Here is a 19956-nt window from a genome sequence, read left to right on the forward strand (position 1 = left end):
TCTGGGTTTCTGTTCAGCTTTGCTACAATCTTTCTCGTTCCCTGCTTTGGACAAAGCTGCATTATAACTTGTACTGCTTGTTGAGGCTGAAATTACGGCTTTAATGGATATTGCAAAACAATGAAGACTGGAATGAAGCATTGGCAGTCTTCACCTCTTGACAAAAAGTACACAGAAAGGAAAGAAATGAGCACTACCATGCATTATATATGAGACTATGATTGAAAGTTTAGCAGTGTTATATAAAATTAATTTAGGAGAAGAATGCATCCTTATAAAAGCTTTACCTTTAAAAAAAATATGGAGCTTGCTAGCCAGAATTTATCTAGCACTTTTGTCTTCCGAGTGTATTTCTTTTTGCAGCTTTAAACTGTTCTTGAAAAAGGAAGAGAAAACCTAACTTACACAAGCTTTGAAAGGATAAAGTGCTTCCTTGTTTAATGAAAACCACCTGAGAACAAACTTTAAATGAATGAAGTAAAACTTGAAATAAAAGAAAAAAAAAGAAATCGCAGGAGTAAAATAAACTGAATAAGGGAAATCCCATGAACAATTAACAATGAAAACGTAATATCTATGTAATACATATGAGTATATAGTCTTCTGGTATATTTGTATTAATTGTATGCATTTACTTAATTTCTTTTAAGGCCATGGAACGTCCTTTAATATAGATTGTAATGTCTGTTCATGTTTTGCTGGAAACTTGATATGTTCTACACGTCAGTGTCTGACTGAGCATAGTTCAGAAGATGAACGTCGGAAGTTCACAGGTAACTTTCCAAACTATGGAAACTGTAATCTTAATATTCTTAGAGCAAGGATTAGCTTCTAAATTCTATCTACAGTATTAATGGAAAATACCTGATAACTTACTATTATGATGTTCTCTTAACTGTTTGTTTTCCTCATGTCCAACCTGCACTGCAGAAAAAAATGCATACATTTAAAAAAAAAAAACAACAGTACTGAAAAACAAAATACATCAAAATATCTAAAAAACAGAGACAGCGTAATGCCACTCAGGACAAGAGATAAGGAGTTTGGAGAGAAAATGGAGAAAGCTGACTAGAATCAGCAGGAAGGCAGGGCACAGACTTCCCTTGCGACTACTTATAAGCGTGTATAGCATTGCTAAAATACAGGAGGGAGAAATTGGCTGAAGATATGGCACATCCTTCCATTTGCTGGAAGGAAAAGATGTCTTAATGACCCTTTGTGTATCTTATGTCACAGAAAATAAGCGTGAATGAAATTCCTGTTTTGTGTGTTGCTTTTACAGGTTTACCGTGTAACTGCGTAGATCAGTTTGTACCAGTATGTGGTCAGAATGGACGCACGTATCCAAGTGCATGTATAGCTCGTTGCGTTGGGCTCCAAGACAATCAGTTTGAGTTTGGATCGTGTATTTCCAAGGATCCTTGTAACCCTAACCCTTGTAATAAAAATCAGAGGTAAAAACAGAATGGTTTTAATCTTTTCTTTGGCATCTTCTACTTGCAAAACAGGTTTACTTTTTATTTCAATGTGTTGTATATTATAGTAACATTCTATTTTTGGGATACTCCAATAAAAAACTGTTTGAAGTAGCTTCTTTATGTTCATCACAGTTAGTAATGGACTGTAATGACTGACAGTTTTTGGTTCCGTTTCTGTAGTGCTATATCATTTAAATTCATTATGCAGATACCAGCTATAGGAAGATAATTGAGGCATCCTTTCAAAAGTGGGAGAATCAAATTTTGTTGAACTGGATGTGTATTTTTTACTCCTTTGGTTCACATCTTCTTCTAAACAAAAAAAAAAAAAACCCACACCTGACTTGGAGTACATGCTTCTGGTTTCTAAAATAGGAAAATACCAATCATTCTGGAATGCTTGAGTTTCTTTTAATTAGATTGAACCTTCTGAAAATTATGTCTGTATAGCTTCTTGTTTTTTGATGTCAGAAAAAGTCAAATGCATATAGACATACTAAAACAAAATGCTCTGTACTAGTGTCTCCTAATGTACTTTGAGAAAAGAAAGTATGACCTTTCTTACAGAAATCAGAGTCTGTGGCTCATAATCTTGGTCTCTGTCTTCAATTTTCTCAGTGTTGTGCAATACTGCAGTCTCCTTTAAATTTGTACATTTTTCTGTTTTGAAAGCAAGCCACCATAAGAAGTTGTGTAATACTGTGCTTTCATGAAAACCGATTATAGCAAATTTTTTTTTCCTCTTTCTGCACTTTAAATTCTTTGGTGCAGAAAACTGCAGCAAATCCACTGTAGTTTTGTAGCTGTAGTAGCCATTATGGCATTAAAAATTGGAATTTCGAAGCTGCATTGTGGATATATACTTTTTTATCTTTTATATTTTTAATTTGGAAAATACAGAGAAGATTTTCAGTTGCAAAATACCATTTTGCTTAGAACCACATTTTGTGGTTTCAGTCAGGGACTGTACAAGTTTTCTGGGTCAGTCTGATAACATAGTGTAAACTAAACATGCTCATTTTAAAGTGTCTCTGAAGCACTTGGAATGTAAGATCTTAAATAGATTCTACTTGTAAAATGTTTAAATCTCAGAATTTCTGAGTCTTCCCTAATATAAAAGGAATATGTGTAATACAGAGGCCAGCAGTGCTTGGAAAAAGTAATCCAGTGGTAGCATTGTTGTTACACACAGGAGAAGGAGATTGTTAAAAATGCCATTTGGCCTTTCATCAGTCTGTTCATCAAACACTATTGGCTGGCATTTCTCTAGCAGGGGGACATCTTCCAGGGCATATGGCAATTTTTTTGCAGATAAGACTATGGAAGGTACATTTTCAATATAAAGGGGATAGAATTTCTACTGTTTATTGCTCTTATCTGTGAAGGCTTGAGAGGGATGACATGCCAAATAAAAGAAAATGGTGTTAATACTAGATTTTTCCATTTGTTTGCAGTCATCCCCAAGATTGGATGTGATGTAATGTACTTAACCTACAAAGCCAGAATCCAATTATTATTTGTAATTGAAAGCATATGATCTTGTCTTGTTTTCACTACCTTCTCAAGGAAGGGTGAAACCAGACCTCTGCAATATGATGTCCTTCTCTTGCAATTCAGTTTTTATGTTTTCTCTAGTTTTCCTTAAATATGCATTTACAAAATGAAACTTAGGAGTAGAAAAAGAAGTTTATCCAAGCCTTTTCAAAAAGTCCCTTGAAAAATACTTGGTATGAAAGTTAAATTTTAGAGGAATCTGCAGTTGTGTTCACATACATTGACTAAACATGGTGTGAACCATTTCCAGCTTTGTGATGGGACCTGAAATTGGCCTTTCAGAATGTTTTATGAATGTTTTATGTTTAGATGAAGTTATTATTACTTTATGCAGGTGCATACCAAAGAAGCAAGTTTGCCTGACTAGTTTTGGAAAGTTTGAATGTAGCCAGCATGAATGTGTGCCAAGGCAGTTAAATTGTGACCAGACACGGGATCCTGTTTGTGACACAGACAATGTGGAATACAATAACTTGTGTACTTTGTACCAAAAAGGAAAAACTTTAGCATACCGAGGACCATGCCAGGTAGGAAGCGGTTCTAGCAAAAAATATCTAATCATCTGTTCTTTAATGTTCAAAATATGCTGGGTTTTATACGTTACAAAAATGTTTTCATTGAAAGTAGTCTTTAAAAATGTAATCTTGACTAGTACCAAAAAAAAAAAAAAAAAAATTCAGAATTTTGTCAGCTGTTTCTCTGCTTCAGTTAACAGTTGTCTCAAAACCAGTCACAAGCTTTACATAATTTTTCTGGGGAATAATACTCTGATATTTATATTGTCTTCCTGTATTTTTCACTATTAAAGTTTGCATTGAGATACATTAGCAGTAATTAGAACAGTTCCTTGGTTAGTTAAATGCTAGTTTTTACCAATTCGAACTTGTTTTAAATAAATACTAATGCCCAGTCATAGACAGGCTTTAGCGTTATGTGTGATTGTGCCCCAGGTTTACCAAGGTCATTGTTCAGGATCTATTTACACCTAAGTTTTGCTGGAAACTAAGCATTCTGTAATACCTTCTTTACTTTGTCTGGATTGGATTAGTCTTCATATTAATCCCTGAGACAGATTAGGATTAGATTTACTTCTTCTATCCCACCACTTCCTACACCGTTAGTAGACAAGCTAGTTCTGTCACTTTACAAGTCAGGAGCTACTCTTTCAAAGTTACTGGCTTTACCATTGATAGGTGATGTGTCTCCAGGTTTTTCTCAAATTATGGAGATTAATTTGAAATGTTCTCTTGTTCTCAGCTGATGGATATTCTTTTAAGTACAGAACATTTTTTCAGGCTTTTTCTGTATTATAAATGCTGTTGTTCTTTTAACCCACTTTTAGTTTCTGCTTTTCTGTCTTTATACCTTCTTTTTCTTGCCCTTTTTCAGCAACCTCGTTAAGTACAGATAATTCTTCTCATTGCACATCAGATATCTCATGAGATACTCAGAGAATGTTCAGCCCTTGAACAGTAAGAATCAAAGGAATATTGCATGGCTGTGTGTTTTCTCCAGCAGCTGTATGTCTAGTTGTATCCATGTTCACAAAGTTTTTGGCACCAGTAGCTTTAAGTTTTCACTCTTGCTTTTATAGGAAAGATGACTGCAAGACATGAAAGTATTTGAGTGCTCACAGTTACTTGTCCTCTGTATGTTTTGTTGTTAGCTTAGGTGTGTAACATAGAAACTGTAACTGTCTTACTATTTTAGAGGATATACAGTAATTGTATAGCTATGGTGACTTACTGAAATATTAGTTTAATAAAATATTTAGACATTAGCAAGAAATTATGGAATGAGTTCTGTCATTTCACAAGACTTTGGACAAAAGAACTAGTCATACCTTGTCTGCAAAGAGTCAACAATTCTGTCTGCTTTTGTCCATATTCAAAAGCTTAAGTTTATTGGCATTTGACCTAATCAATGTGTTGAACTAATATATATGCACAGGCAGGATGGGAAGAAACTATATGACTGTTTTCTAAGATTTTTACATGTGTGCGAGTTGAATGACATGCTAGATACCTTTTTCTGAGAGAAAAAGGACATAACAAATGTATTTTTTAGCTGTAAAGGTCTTAATAAGAAATATTTTGACAGAGGTATCTTACAATGGATCTTACTCTTTTGAAGTAAATATAGCTTCTCAATGTCTTAGAAATACATGCACACACTAGATTTTAAGAACACAAAAACACATGGAGAGGAAGGCATAAGTAAGTTATTAATAAGACATTAAAATATTAATAATGTTTTACTGGTAAATGAATAAAATATACTTTATTGCATAATCAAATTATAATAATCTCTGATTAACTTAAGTGAATGTAGATTAAATGGTCATTTTATTTAAGCAGAAACACAGAAAAAAATTGTTGTTTCCCAAAACATGTCTTACTGTACGTTTCACAGATTCCAACTTACATTTTTCTGTCACCTCCTTTAAGTACTTACTCTTTGCATTTATTACCCATTCATAAACTGGCACATTATTTATGCTAATTTCCTACTTTTTTGAACGCTTGACAGACATCTTAGCAGCAAATTCCCATTAACTTTGTTTTTCCTAATTTTGAAACTACTCTGAAGTTTCTAGAGCATGAATAAATTGATCTTTGAAACATTTCTGTGTTTTTCAGCCGTTTTGCAGATCAGTGGAACCTGTATGTGGACATAATGGTGAAACCTACAGCAGCGTCTGTGCTGCCTATTCTGACCGTGTGGCTGTTGACTATTATGGACACTGTCAGGCTGTAGGTGTTCTCTCAGACTACAGTTTTCATACGGAGTGTGCCTTTGTTAAATGTCCCCAGCTTTCTGCTACTGGCTGCAAACCAGTTATTGCACCAGGTATGTTAATTTGTTGTTGAAGTTTACTGCAGGTAGGAGTCTCCAGGCTATGTGTATAAACAGGTGTATATTTGGAACAAAACTTATGCTTTAAAATATTATGTTCCATAATGTCTTTGAGACTTCTAAGACAAAGGATGAAATAGAGATCTTCATTTACAGCTAGAACAAGCCAGTATAAGGACTCATCCAAGTAATTCTGAGGGGGAAAGGCCCTGGCTTTAGGAGCCATGCTCCTTCAGCCTAGAAACTTGCAGCTGTACCCATAGGAATGGTTTGGGGGAAACAAATGACGTCTGTAGTGTCTAGGGTAAAATGTCACTGGGAATCAAATGAGTAATTTTTAATAAGTGGCAGCAGAGATACCACACTGGAATGCCAAACTGTCATCACAATACAGTTCCCAGAAGAACAAAGATGATATTTAATTAGAAGACAGAGTAAGATACCATATGTATTTACAGTGCTGTGAAAGAGGAACAGTATGAATAGTTCTGCAGTTGTGCTCTTCTGAACTGTGGGGTTTTTTGTTATCACAAATACTTCCTTTGTGAAACAGTAACTATCAACACATAATACACAGAGCAAAGCAAGCTTAGTTTTTGAAGAGTTTTATGCATTTTTCTCATTTACAGGCTTGAAAAGGGATGTTCATGCTTTGGTATTATGTTTAATATCATAAAAATCACTGTGAATGTTAATTACATATAAGTGGGGAGTGTAAATTAAATACACAGTTATGGTAGAAAGTTGAAGTACTAGCCCTTTGGTTTCTGAAAGGGTGAGAAGGACAGTAGAAGAAATAGGACATGCTTCTGTGTTAAATACAAATCTGTCAGACAAGACATTTTCCCCTCCTTATTTTATAAATATTCTGATCACCAACATGGTATCATTACATAAATTAATGTTTGCAATGTGCATAATTGTTGCTGTCATGTCCTAGCTATTTCAGCTCTTGAATTATTTCTGTAGGTGCATTTGCATGCATCCATACAAATCCTTGTCTTGTTGCACACAAAGTGCCTGTGGTTCTTAGCTTACAGTAACGTATCCTCTTTGAACAAATGCAAATTCATCCTGTTGCTTCATGTTGATAGTAGTAACTCTGTGTTGAAAGGTGATTGCTTTTGCATTATGTTTTCAACGTTTAAAAAAATCTTAGAACTAGTGCAATTCTGCTGTCAAATTGAAACATTTACTTTGCTTTGTTAGTTTTGCTATTTCCATTCTCAGTTAACATTTAATTATTGACCTCTGTTTACCTGAAAGAGAAGTCTGTTTCCTTTTTTTTTTTTTTTCTGATATTTTTGTTTATTCACATAGGAGCATGCTGTCCACTCTGTGCTGGAATGCTGAGAATCTTATATGACAAAGACAAGCTGGATACTTTTGCAAGGGTAAGTAGTTTATCATGCCCCATGTTAAATGGTACATGGAAAAGCCAAGTTACTGTATACTCTCTCCTGAACAGCTAACACATTATAAAACCAATTATTTTTCAGCAGGTAGTGTGTGATTTGTTGTTTGGGTTTTTCTTTATACTGTTTATACTTTATTTCACAATTTGAGGTGTAGAAATTGAATTAGAATGCAAAGCAAAACAAGAGTAGGCACAAACAAGCACATTCAAGTTTGCAATTTAAATGTCTTCTAGTAGTAAAGACAAATGAGATGGGAAATGAATCTATCCCATGGCTGTAAAAGACAGCGTATACTTGTTATTTATGGCCTTTCTGTTAAGATTATTTTGCTAGTTCACTATTTCCTAATGTAGGGAACTTAGTTCTGACATTGTCTATGTTTTAAATTGGATTGGTTTACATTCTTTGGGTTACCTTGATAGCTGTGACTGATTTTGCTGCTCATCAACTAAAATGCTCGATTTTAATTTAACATCTCCTTAAGTTAGACACAGCATCCCTTCATTGCTGCTTTCTGAAAACCTCCAGTGTAAGATGGCTCTTCTCATGTTGATAAGTGAATACAACATGCTACACAACAGACTCCCCATATGGTGTATAAAAGGATTGCACTTCATTGACCCCTGCTTTTATGCTTCAGTATATGGAACAGAGCAGAATGCTTGATTTTTGGCATGCGATCACAACAAAATAGAGTAATATGATCATGACTAGTAAAGCAAAATAACTCATGCTTGCATCTGCACAATTTACAATTTTTAAATATCAAGAAATAATTTCACCAAAACAGCATAAAATCGCATTAATTTGTATCTTTAGAAGTAGAGATAACTGTCAAAACATAGAGTAATTTAACCTGAGCATGACCCCTGGAGATCTTTTAGTCCAACCCCCTGCTCAAAGCAAGTTAGCTCCCCCTCAAAGCAAGTTAGCTCCCATTCAAGCAGCTTGCTCAGCTGACTTGTAACACCCCCAGGAGTGTAGTTTCCACCAGCTGAATGCTGCTGGACTCTAGTTCAGGGAGGAGAGGCAGGGCAGTCTTGCTGACTTCCTCGTCTTGCTCATCTAACACCACAATACACAGTCTTCAAGTTTTCAGAACTCCTATAAACGTATGTATCTCTTTACATGTAAAATATGTGATCTCTCAAACATTCAAGTCAGCATTCTCTTAGCAAATACTAGAAGTTACTGAAGTTTGATTGAAGCCTTCTCCTTTGAAAACTTCATTCAGGGGTCATCAATAAGCCCCCAGAGACCATCTCGAACTTGGTCACAGCCACCTAGAGACTGCCTGGTGTGACACTACCCTGAGCTTAGGGAGTTAGAAGCTCTGTGCCTTTGTTATTCTAGCCAGCAAATATCTCCTAATAATACCATAGAAAATACTCAGCTGTGTATTTGAGTAGATTCGATACTTTTTTCATCTACATTAATTTAATGTTAGTAATATTGATCTCCTCTGATTTCATCAATAAAGCTACAGGACTGGTGTGCAGCTCGCTCTTTTGACAGTGTATGTATATATAGCATATGCATCCATCCTACTGGAGATGTTTAAGTCTCAGATAGATGAAATCATTGCTAGGAATGCTAACACACACTTTAACCAAACCAAGAAGGCAAGGAGCAGCACTGTATGCCTATCTTAGTTCAGACAGGTGGTTCATATGAGAAAAAACTTGAGAAAAAAAGTTCTACAAATTGACGTTTTTCCCTTCCCTCCCCCCTCCTTTACATAACCTTCCCCCTTCTGGCCTTTTTTGTAAAGACAGCAGGAAACAAAAGACAGCATCTATACAGAGAAAAAAAAATAGAGATTGCTGAAATGCTAATATGATCTACTAGATTTCTGACCTAAGACATTAAAATCTAAGTTTGACATTACCCATCACCCTTGAAGTATCCATGTGCTTCTGTTCTAAGACTGTTTGAACAGGATTTGCTAATCAGTCAGAGTGTCAGACTACGTTTTAATGGGGCTATGATGCACAAATCCCTCAAAGATCTGGTAAAAATGTAAGTGTTGTGTGACAGCTTGCAAATTTGATTCATGTAGTCTTAATAAGATTTCCCAGTTTTCCATTTGTTAAGGTCCTGCACCAGGGGTCTTAAAAGAAACAAAGTTGCAGTAGGGTAAGAAGGATGGATTTCTTGAAGTTGAAGCTAGAAAACAGAACACAATAGGATGACAGGAAGTCACAAGTATTTGTGTTGATGTCTATCTATGTTGTTAAACACATCCAGAAGTGACCTGGAGTAAAGGTGTGGCATTCCTTTAACAGACTGAGCGTCTACAATCAAACTGTCAGATACAGACAGCAGAACAGAGATGAGAATTTTAAGAAAAAAATGTGTTTACCCAGTAGTTACGTAGTGATGTTGAAATGTCCCATGTTTTCATATTTATAGACGTATCTGTGTCTTCACAAAACCACAGCTCTTCATTTCTGGTGGCTCTTGGAATGGGCTGTTGTGATGGTAAAGGAGTGCCAGCTGGTAGGGCTGCTCTGCCTTTTGTTTCCCAGCATGGGAGTACAAGCTGCTGTAACAGATACCATGCATGAAGTAATTTGTTTTGTTCCAGGTAACAAATAAAAAGCCTATAACAGTACTTGACATACTTGAAAAAATCCGCCTGCATGTCTCAGTGCCACAGTGTGATGTGTTTGGATACTTAAGTATAGAATCTGAAATTGTGATTCTCATCATTCCTGTGGATCAAAACCCCAAACCACTGCAGGTAAACAATGTTATTTTGTTCACCCAGCATGGACTTCATTTTCATGTGTGTACACTTCACAATTTTTCAATATAGCAGGTTTTAAATTGTGTGGGGTTTTGTGTACTGAATCTGAGGGGATTTCTCTGTTGACCCAAATCTGAGTGGCTACTGTTACGGGTGGTAAAATGTGTCTTGAGAATTCTGCTTTTCTCATAAGAGGCTTTTGAGTGTGGGTAATTACAGGGGAGAGGTGAAGGAAGGCCAAGGGTAAAGTAGTATCATTTTTGTTTTAAAATCAATAAATGCGGAACCCTCAACTTTCTATGGCAAAAACAACAGAAAACATAAACTGATAAAAATAAAATATCTTTACTGGCCTCTTCCATGAATATTAATTATGTTAAATGTATACTTGCATATGAAATGGTTGTCTCTGGTGTCAAGGTTAAAGTAGATTGAAGCATATGTGATATTAGGCTGAAGCACATCACGTATACTGATCTTATTAATATGTTGTAAGCATCTTGATGTCAAGCAGTTGTTCATACCAGAGAGGATCTGTTAATACTACTCTGAGACCATCCTGGATTTAATATTCCTTTCCATTTTACGGTAAAAAGTGCTGGGAGATCCCAAAATGCTATTACGACACTAAAAAGGAAATAACATTCTGATAAGCTGCCCAGCTTGCTGTGTCATAGCTAGTTCATGCTAGCAAACAAAAACCTAATGCTCACGCTACTCAAGTCTAGAGGTAAGCCAACAAATGCAGCTCAGAGTTCTTACAGTATTATTTTAGGAACAGTTACGAGCAATAGAACGAAGGCTTTACCTATGTGTTGCATTATTATCATCTTGGAACTGTTGATTAATTTTTTACTTTCTGCTTGTTAACCTGTGCAAAACCAGTGAGGATATGTTCTTCCATGGCAAAAAGAGAAATAATAACCTTTTCTTTGTTTCCTTAGATTGAAGCCTGCAATAAAGAAGCAGAAAAGATAGAGTCACTGATAAATTCAGACAGTCCAACATTAGCATCACATGTGCCACTGTCAGCTCTAATTGCGTCTCAAGTACAAGTTTCATTTAGCATTTCTTCTCCTTCTGTTAAAGTGGTGCCAGTTCTGCACTCCCTGTTCATAAGCCTTTTATTCACTTTGTCAGCATTAATATATTATATGTAACTGCTTAATGCATGAATATGGCAGTTGTTTATATTGTGAAGGACTTTCAGAATTGTTGGTCACTAAACCAGGAAACAAAAATTGTAGAAGATTTCATGAACTAATATTTTTCAATGAAGAACTATTGTATTTGGAATAATGTTGAAAAGATTATTCTTTTATTGGTTACTAGTCAGATGGCTGTTTCAGCACAATCAGATTGTTTTCCATTCATCTTGGAAGCAAAAATACTTTGGAAGGTTCTGATACTACGGACTTATGATTTGTGCAAGAAGGGATCTTACAGGGGTTTTTCTCAGCAATGAAGAAAACAGTGTTTTGAGTTTATTGAAGAATGTTAATTCTATATTACTTAGATGCGTAACAGTGACAACAAAGAACATGCACCTATTTTAAACATCATTTTTTGGAAGAAACAAGTTGCTGCTACTTACTTACCAAAATTTAAGAGTTTGTTCTCATGTAAATATGCTTTCATATTTTATAATGAAGAAAACTAATGAGCAGTGGGCCTATTTCAGTAGACGTCTTTACCTGGACTGGTGAAGATTTACAGGACACTGGGCTCAGTGCTCATAAAATGACAATCAAGCTCTATACTAGTACCTGACTTCAGTGAAGAAGTATGTTCTTTTTATAGTTTTGTACATTTCAGAAACTCATATTGGATGCAAAATTATAAAGAATCTCAGTATCTATATTTAAGTGCCATTTAAAATATTGCAGTATTTGCATGTTATCTAATGAAATTTATACTTTAAATGTTTATACAAACAGTATGTTTTATTACTTACTGTATTTTATGCACCTGACCTTAGTCTACATGAAGTATTTTATATCAGTATTATGATAGCCAACTTTTGAAGTATATACAGAAAAACTTATTTTTACCAAAATGCTGAACTTTGAAAGAAAGCACTGAAAACTTTTTGAAAGTGTATGTCGTTGTAGCATGTTTGTAGCAGTTATTTTCTGCTAAATCTTAAATGCGAAAGTATTAAAGCTTTTTATTTTAATAAAACACTTTGTTATGTATCCTTGTATATTAATGTAAGCAATTTTGGAGAATTCTGCAATACACTTAAAACTAACTGCAGTTACATACATGTGTGACACACAGTTTAATGTTTTCAAATAAAGTACATTTCAAAGCGGAGGGGGGCTTAGGGTTTTGTTGATTTGCTTGTTTGTATAACCAGATCTGTGTCACATGCAAGTAAGTTTATGCTACCTGTGTCAGACTCTACTTAGAAGAAGAACATACCTGTCTTTATGCAACCCTCTTGGGTAAGATAACAAGTCATCCTCCGTTTTGATTTGGAAGATAGATAATTTTCTCATCTACAGCTGGAAATCTGCACAAACGTTACGGAGAGAATTACTGCCTTGTTTGTACCTAGACTTTAAGGCTCAACCTTCTCCAAAGCAAACTGAGAGACTAGATGTGTGTAACTGCAAGGTGACAGATTGAGTTTCCTTGAAACCTCCATCAGTTGCTTTTCTAAGCGTAGCTCTGTTGTTTGTTGTCTCTTAGTGAGAAGAGCAGTTTTATATTTTAGGTACAGTTGTACTCTGTATATAGTTTGAGTGCTTTTGGTAGGAGAATACAAATGCAGACAATCTTTGGAAGTGTACTTGCCAAATAACTCCAGGAAGACTCACGTACATTCTCATCAAAGTCTAGATAGAAAAAACTTGTTGAATATGTTGATAATCCATCTGTTTCTGAATTTTCTTCTGTGAATTCTTTAGAAACCTGGATACAAGAGTATAATGAATGCATCAGAAAAGCTTTTTGAGCTGAAATGGCTTAGATCATTTCTCAGAAACTGCAAGCAATTCAGATGGTTTATTGAATTCCTTATTTTTTTCCAGTCATTAGCAAATATGTAGCCAATGTACATAGCTTCAACATGTTGTTAGCTTGCTTAGCATTTAGCTAAAATTAGATATGTACAGAACCAGTGAGATTTTTGTATATTCCTAATTTCTTGGACACAAATCCAGCATCCACAGTGCAGAAGGCCTAAGTTCTTCTTGCTGGATGAACAGAAGTACTTCAGTGTTTTCTAGGTTTTATCAAGACCTTGGACCACCTCAAAGGAGTTTTACTTGCAACGTATGAAATTTGAACCAAATGGTGGCAAAATTTGATAGAGGTTCCAGATGTGCTTTTCCTTTAAGTGCTAATGATGTTCTATCACCATCTGTGTGGAAATCTGGGTCCACTTAAGAAGGAATGAAGACAGCACAAGGGCACTTCAAAGCAGCACAAGCCTGTTTGTTGCTTTTATAAAAGGACCCAGCTGAAACATTTACAAAACATTACTTTCTTGTCTACTGAAAACCAGAGTTCGCGTCAATAACTGGCTCCAGAGAGATGCTTCAGTTTGTTTAGTTTGGCTCTTTTCAACAGGGTGACAGCAAAGCGGAGATGCCGGCAGTGCCTGCGTGTACGTCCCTAGGAGTAGATCAGCCACAGGGGCAAATGTCAGAGCAAATAAGAACAAGAGATTTCTGGCTTATGCTTTCTGCTCATGTGATGATAGTCATTTCTGTAAGTAAGAGGCCACGAAATCATCACTTTGAACCAACCACACAGTCACTTCATAGCCCACTCTTCTTTCATGCTCTAGTTTTATGCTACTTTACCCAGGGTCATAATGTGGAGATTTGCATGTATGTATCTTGACTGAAAAGGAAAGTGTTCTTTATACATCTTTACTCAGTTTATGACACTTTTTTACTACAGTAAAAATAATACCCTTTTATCATTAAGTAAGTAGTACCTCAGCTTTTGCCAAAGATTCAGTTATTATACTTGAAGCTGATCAGTCTATACAAATATAATACTACCAACATTTGCATTACTGGAGACTGGTTGAGTATGACCAGTATGGTATGAAAGCAAAGGTGACATTAATAGTGCAAAACATGTCTTAACTTTAATGGGCTTTGTACATACACTGCTAAATGGAGAAAAGGATGTGCACTTCATCTTAAGAAACAAACTTTATACAGTGAGAACAATCAATCACCAGGGATGTGGTGAAGTCCCCCATAACTGGCCGTTTTCATGATGTGACTGGACAAAGTTCTAGATAAAGCACTGAAAGGTTGGACCAGATGCCCTGAGGTCCCTTCCAACCTGAGCTAAGGTTCTATGATTAAAGAAATACTTCTAATTGCAGTACATGGAAATTTTTAGCTTATTAAATCATTTTCAGATCTTACGAACACTGATTCATTTGTTCTCAAAATGACATATAAAATAACTAATATTTCCCATTTCAGACAACCTTTTTCATAATATATACATTAAATCCTTTAGAATATATTTAAATATACTAAGTTTTATTTAAATTTTGAATGATTTAAAATAAGATTTCTGCAAGCATAACATAGCAACAGCTTTTATGATCAATAAGTTCTTTATCTTCTACTTAGAGTCTCCAGTGCTCTCTGGGAGAGAGTGGAGGAGGTCAAACCTTTACATTAGTCCATTATTCTCAAACTATGGGCTACTGTTACTTAGAAATAGATCCATGTTATTTTTATTACATGTAGCTTTAGCACATCGCTGCTACAAACTACTATACACTGACATTCCCCCTTCTGCATTCTTCAACGTGAACAAAGTTACGTATTCAAACACATATTCATGCTAGGTATCGTGAAGGAGACTTACCCAAAGGGCAGCAGTAAAATGCTTAAAAGTGAGAGCTCACATAAAAGGGTGGGTTTCTCCTTGCAGTTTCTGGGACATAAAGGAGAATAAAACATAAAGGATAGCCTTTTCCTGAGGATGCAAGAACTCATGAAATAATGCAGAAACCTTATCATTGCTTATATAAAGAAAGATTGTTACCTTAAATTTTTCATTAGATGATCAGACCTGTGCTGATTATTTCTAGCTATATATAACGTATCTATGAACCTTTAAATGACTTCCCAATTTGTTGTATTACTACCTGTTCCATCTTAAAACAAAATGTATTTATTCTCCCCCAAGAATATTTTCTGATTTGCCTTCCTTAAAATCTAGGTTCTGTTTCATTTGGCCAGGTCCAGTAAGAAGAGGAACCTGAGCCAAAGGCTTTTGATGGTTCTGTAGCTCTGACAGTACTTAATAACCTTATAGATTCTTGCTGTAAAGAGCCACCCTTCTGTTTTGGCACAGGCTTTCCGTTGTATTTGGCAAGGTTCTTCAGTTTGCAACTTTGTGGTTGGATTGCAGCATCAGCTGCAATATATGCATAGGTTTTCAATCTGTTTTTTTTCAGTTCCGATTCTCCTTCTAAGCTAGCAGTCTTCTAAAACACTTCTGAATAATCCTAGAGAGTAATAATAGTTTTAAATTTAGATTCCAAGTACAAATTGCAATTAAAGATGCAGGATCAAACTGATTGATTTGTTATGCTGTGTATATGTGGCATTGTTTAGCTATAGGAGTGCAAAAAGATGAAACAGATGTCTCTGGGTTTCTGTGTTCTGAGGTGCACCCATTAGCAGCAGTTCATTTTGCTCTGAGTTAGCAACACTCCAGTCCCTCCTGGTCAGGATAATTAGAGCTGCTTCCAAGTACCAGCATGAGTGCTGACATTGGTCAGGAACAGCTATCAGCCCCCAGAAGTTCAGTTCCTCTGCCATAAGAAAGTAAGTTTAACTATTTGCAGCCATTAACTCCGTACAGAAATGGAGCTGCTGCCAGCAAGGCTGTGGCTGTACTGTCATTAGCAATGGCTGGGTGTACCCCCAGCTGATCTGAGCACCAACTTCATCCAGATCAGAAGTAGGCACATGACTTGGCCACAATACAAGATACAGGGGAGCAGCCTGTCTGGTTTTTATGCTGGAAAACAAATGCTGTCATAATCACATTCTCTGAGCATGTGTTAAATCTGTTAGGCTGCGTGCATTTTGATTTTTTAACACATTTGAAGTGGCAATGTAAACTCTGGATCAGTACCTCGCAGCTGAATGTTTTCTTAAATGCTGCTCATACCCATAACAACAGACTTCTCGTGACCCTGAACCACAGCTCTAAGACCTCGGTCAAGACCCAGATGAATCAAAAAAAAAGATGTGAGGAATGCAAATCACATTTCAAAACTAGAGAAAAAAAAACAAACAAACCACTATGGTATTTTTAACTCATACTAGAACAGTCAGGAAGACAAAGTAACTTGGAGTGAAATTGTGGCTTTGATCTCTGAATGCTTCTAGTATTGTCCAAGACAACATGGATCCTTAATTCCAGTGCTGTGCTACACAGATTTTTATCAACAGTAGCACCCTCTGCAGTTCTCAGCACGGGAACTGTCAGTGGCGAAGTAACCATAGTGTTGGACAGAATATTGTCTTTAAAATATTATCGGATCTGGCCTTCTCTAGATGTGTTGGGGGAGGGGGGCATCATTCCATCCCAACACACCCAGTCAGTTGCCAGAACCTATAATAAATGCTCGGAGCAATATAGAGATATCCCAGCCGCTCCAGCCAATGAGCTGGCTTCATTTGGAGCTCGGCTCAGATGCCTCTATACAAATGCCCGTAGCATGGGGAACAAACAAGAGGAATTAGAGATGTGTGCACGTCTAAGGGGTATGATATAACAGGCATCACAGAAACATGGTGGGATGGCTCCTATGACTGGAGTGTTGGAATGGAAGGTTACAGGCTCTTTAGAAAAGACAGGCCTGGCAGGCGGGGAGGGGGAGTTGCCCTTTATGTTAGGGATAGGCTGGAGAGTATGGAACTCTGGGGACAGGTGAGCAGTCCACAGAGAGTTTGTGGGTCAGGGTTAAAGGGAAAACAGAGATGGGAGACATTACTGTGGGGATCTGTTACAGACCGCCTGATCAAGGAGAACCTGCGGATGAAGCACTCCATAGACAGATAGGAAAAGCCTCACGCTCACAGGGCCTTGTTCTCATGGGTGACTTCAACCACCCTGACATCAGTTGGAAGGACGGTACGGCCCGGCACAAGCAATCCAGGAGGTTCCTCGATTGTGTGGAAGACAACTTCCTTCTGCAAGTAACAGAGGAGCCGACAAGGAGAGGTGCCGTGCTTGACCTTGTGCTCACCAACAGGGAGGGGCTCGTTGGAAATGTGACTCTCCAGGGCAGCCTTGGATGCAGCGATCATGAGATGCTCGAATTTGAGATCCTCAGGACAGTGAGAAGAGCGTGCAGCAGGCTCACTGCCCTGGACTTCAAAAGAGCAGACTTTGGCCTCTTCAGGAACCTGCTTAGTAAGGCTCAATGTCCAGCTGGAGACCAGTAACGAGTGTGTCCTTCAGGGATCAGCGTTGGGGTCGGTCTTGTTCAACATCTTCGTCGCTGACATGGACAGTGGAATTGAGTGCACCCTCAGCAAGTTTGCCAGTAACACCAAGCTGTGTGGTTCGGTTGATACGCTGGAGGGAAGGAATGCCATCCAGAGGGACCTTGACACACTTGTGAGGTGGGCTGATGCCAACCTCATGAAGTTTAACCATGACACATGCAAGGTCCTGCACCTGGGTCAGAGCAATCCCAGGCACAGCTACAGGTTGGGCAGAGAAGAGATTCAGAGCAGCCCTGTGGAGAAGGACTTGGGGGTGTTGGTTGGTGAGAAAATGAACATGAGCTGGCTTCAGTGTGTGCTCGCAGCCCAGAAAGCCAACCGTATCCTGGGCTGCATCAAAAGGAGCGTGACCAGCAGGTCAAAGGAGGTGATCCTGTCCCTTTACTCTGCTCTCGTGAGACCTCACCTGGAGTATTGTGTGCAGTTCTGGTGTCCTCAACATAAAAAGGACATGGAACTGTTGGAACAAGTCCAGAGGAGGGCCACGAGGATGATCAGGGGGCTGGAGCACCTCCTGTATGAAGACAGGCTGAGGAAGTTGGGGCTGTTCAGCCTGGAGAAGAAGAGGCTGCTTGGAGACCTCATAGCAGCCTTCCAGTATCTGAAGGGGGCCTATAGGGATGCTGGAGAGGGACTCTTCATTAGGGACTGTAGTGATAGGACAAGGGGTAACGGGTTAAAACTTAAACAGGGGAAGTTTAGATTGGATATAAGGAGGAAATTCTTTCCTGTTAGGGTGGTGAGGCACTGGAATGGGTTGCCCAGGGAGGTTGTGAATGCTCCATCCCTGGCAGTGTTCAAGGCCAGGTTGGACGAGGCCTTGGGTGATATGATTTAGCGTAAGGTGTCCCTGCCCATGGCAGGGGGTTGGAATTAGATGATCTTAAGGTCCCTTCCAACCCTAACTATTCTATGATTCTATGATTCTCTGTGCAATGGAAAACCAGTAGGTTTAGTTTCCCTGTTTTCACAAATCTCATTGGATTGAAACTTGATTCTCCTAAAGGCACAGGATACCACCACAGAAACATAAACTGGCATTTACAAAGCTTTTATAACTGAATTTTCTAGGATAGTCTGCCAATTCTTTTATTTCCCAAAAGAAAAATGTTACTTGGAATTGCTGAGTGTTCCTTTGGCTTATGGTGAACACCGAGTTGTGCACTTGGTGCTGCTAAGCGGAAGTAAATCATATGCCACGTTCCTTAATCGCGCCTCCTTGTTGCTGTGTGTTTTGTTGCAGCATAGGAAAGACTATGGGCACAGCTGGAAAAGTCTGGAGACTTTTTCTTAGGGTTCATTACAGTCATTTTAAGAATATGAAAATTGATGGCTATCTCTTTTTCATATTCTTCAAAGCTTTCCACAACTTCCATCATCACATAGCTCCCCATCATCATTTCCACCTTTCATTCTTTCATTAATTGCAGCAGCTGCAACTTGAATATCTACTTGCCAGTACAAACGAACCTTTCTCACACAGCACTAATAATTACAAAAACTTTGGCTATGTGGTTTTAATAACAATTTAGAAAAAAATGTTCTTTAAAAACAGAGGCTGCTGATCTCCTCTCCTCAACAGAGTGCACTCCTCTGATGAGCACACATCTGTGTGCTCCATTACTTTGTCTTACATGAGTTAACTAACCTGATGCTACAGCATAATTAATGGACATTGCTTATGTATGTGCCATGTATGAGTGCTACCTTTTTAATTGTGCACACACTAGCGTATACAGAAGTGTGGTGTTACTGCAGCAGCTCTTTTCCTATGATGTCCCATTAAACTGATTTGAAAACTGCAGAATATTAGACTGGAAGGAAAATACCTGTCTTACCTCCAAACTGCAATGTAAGTTAGCATTGTTAAGGTATCTGGTTGCATGTTACGGCATATTCTACTGTGGAATCCCACATCTGAAGTCACAAATGAAGTTCTCCAAGTTTTGCCTTTCTGTTGTTGGGGCTTTTTTTCCCTTCCTCCAAGTGAAACAACTGCCGTGGTTTCACAACATTGTTTGAATTCTGATCCCAGATGTAGACTTCCCGTGCTTACCATACTCTGTGAAGAAAAAAAAAAAAAGGAATTCAGTTAGATATCCAAACTCTCTTCCAGAGTTTAGCTCAACCGAGCCATCAAGCCGTAATGTATATAAAACATGGTATCGCAGTCACAGATACCTACTTCTTGTGTTGTAGTATAAGGTTTGCTCTCATTATTTTACAACTAATGACCACCATGCTACTAACAGGGAATAGAGAGTTATGACCCTGTCTAAGCACCCCAATCACAATCTCACCCATGTTTACCTCTTCAGCCAAAGCAAGTGTAATTATGGTCTATAATCATACCTCAAAACATACTAATTATGAAATATTGCCTTCCTAGC

General features: G+C 37.6%; 1 protein-coding gene and 1 long non-coding RNA gene across 4 annotated transcripts in view; one reads left to right on the forward strand and one right to left on the reverse strand.

Moving 5' to 3' along the window:
* RECK (reversion inducing cysteine rich protein with kazal motifs) overlaps positions 1 to 12236 on the forward strand; it is a 49112-nt gene extending 36876 nt beyond the window's left edge. For both annotated transcript variants that reach the window (XM_057424304.1, XM_057424305.1), the window contains 7 exons: positions 651 to 773; positions 1283 to 1454; positions 3367 to 3559; positions 5672 to 5882; positions 7209 to 7282; positions 9894 to 10049; positions 11000 to 12236. In XM_057424304.1, the coding sequence (XP_057280287.1) occupies positions 651 to 773; positions 1283 to 1454; positions 3367 to 3559; positions 5672 to 5882; positions 7209 to 7282; positions 9894 to 10049; positions 11000 to 11215 (1145 nt within the window). In that variant the 3' untranslated portion in view covers positions 11216 to 12236. The remainder of the gene's footprint in view (positions 1 to 650; positions 774 to 1282; positions 1455 to 3366; positions 3560 to 5671; positions 5883 to 7208; positions 7283 to 9893; positions 10050 to 10999) is intronic.
* Positions 10043 to 19956, reverse strand: LOC130607306 (uncharacterized). 2 transcript variants are annotated; one of them, XR_008974211.1, is made up of 3 exons: positions 19405 to 19956; positions 14904 to 14972; positions 10043 to 11007 (listed from the first exon to the last, which is right to left on the reverse strand). It is a non-coding gene; the product is annotated as an uncharacterized LOC130607306 (long non-coding RNA). The 2 variants fall into 2 exon arrangements; XR_008974212.1 differs by having other exon boundaries at positions 14904 to 15549.

This window comes from Pezoporus wallicus, unplaced genomic scaffold (assembly GCF_028554395.1).
Source record: "Pezoporus wallicus isolate ANWC-B61680 ecotype Strahan unplaced genomic scaffold, APGP_CSIRO_Pwel_v1 contig_5485, whole genome shotgun sequence".
NCBI lineage: Eukaryota > Metazoa > Chordata > Aves > Psittaciformes > Psittacidae > Pezoporus > Pezoporus wallicus.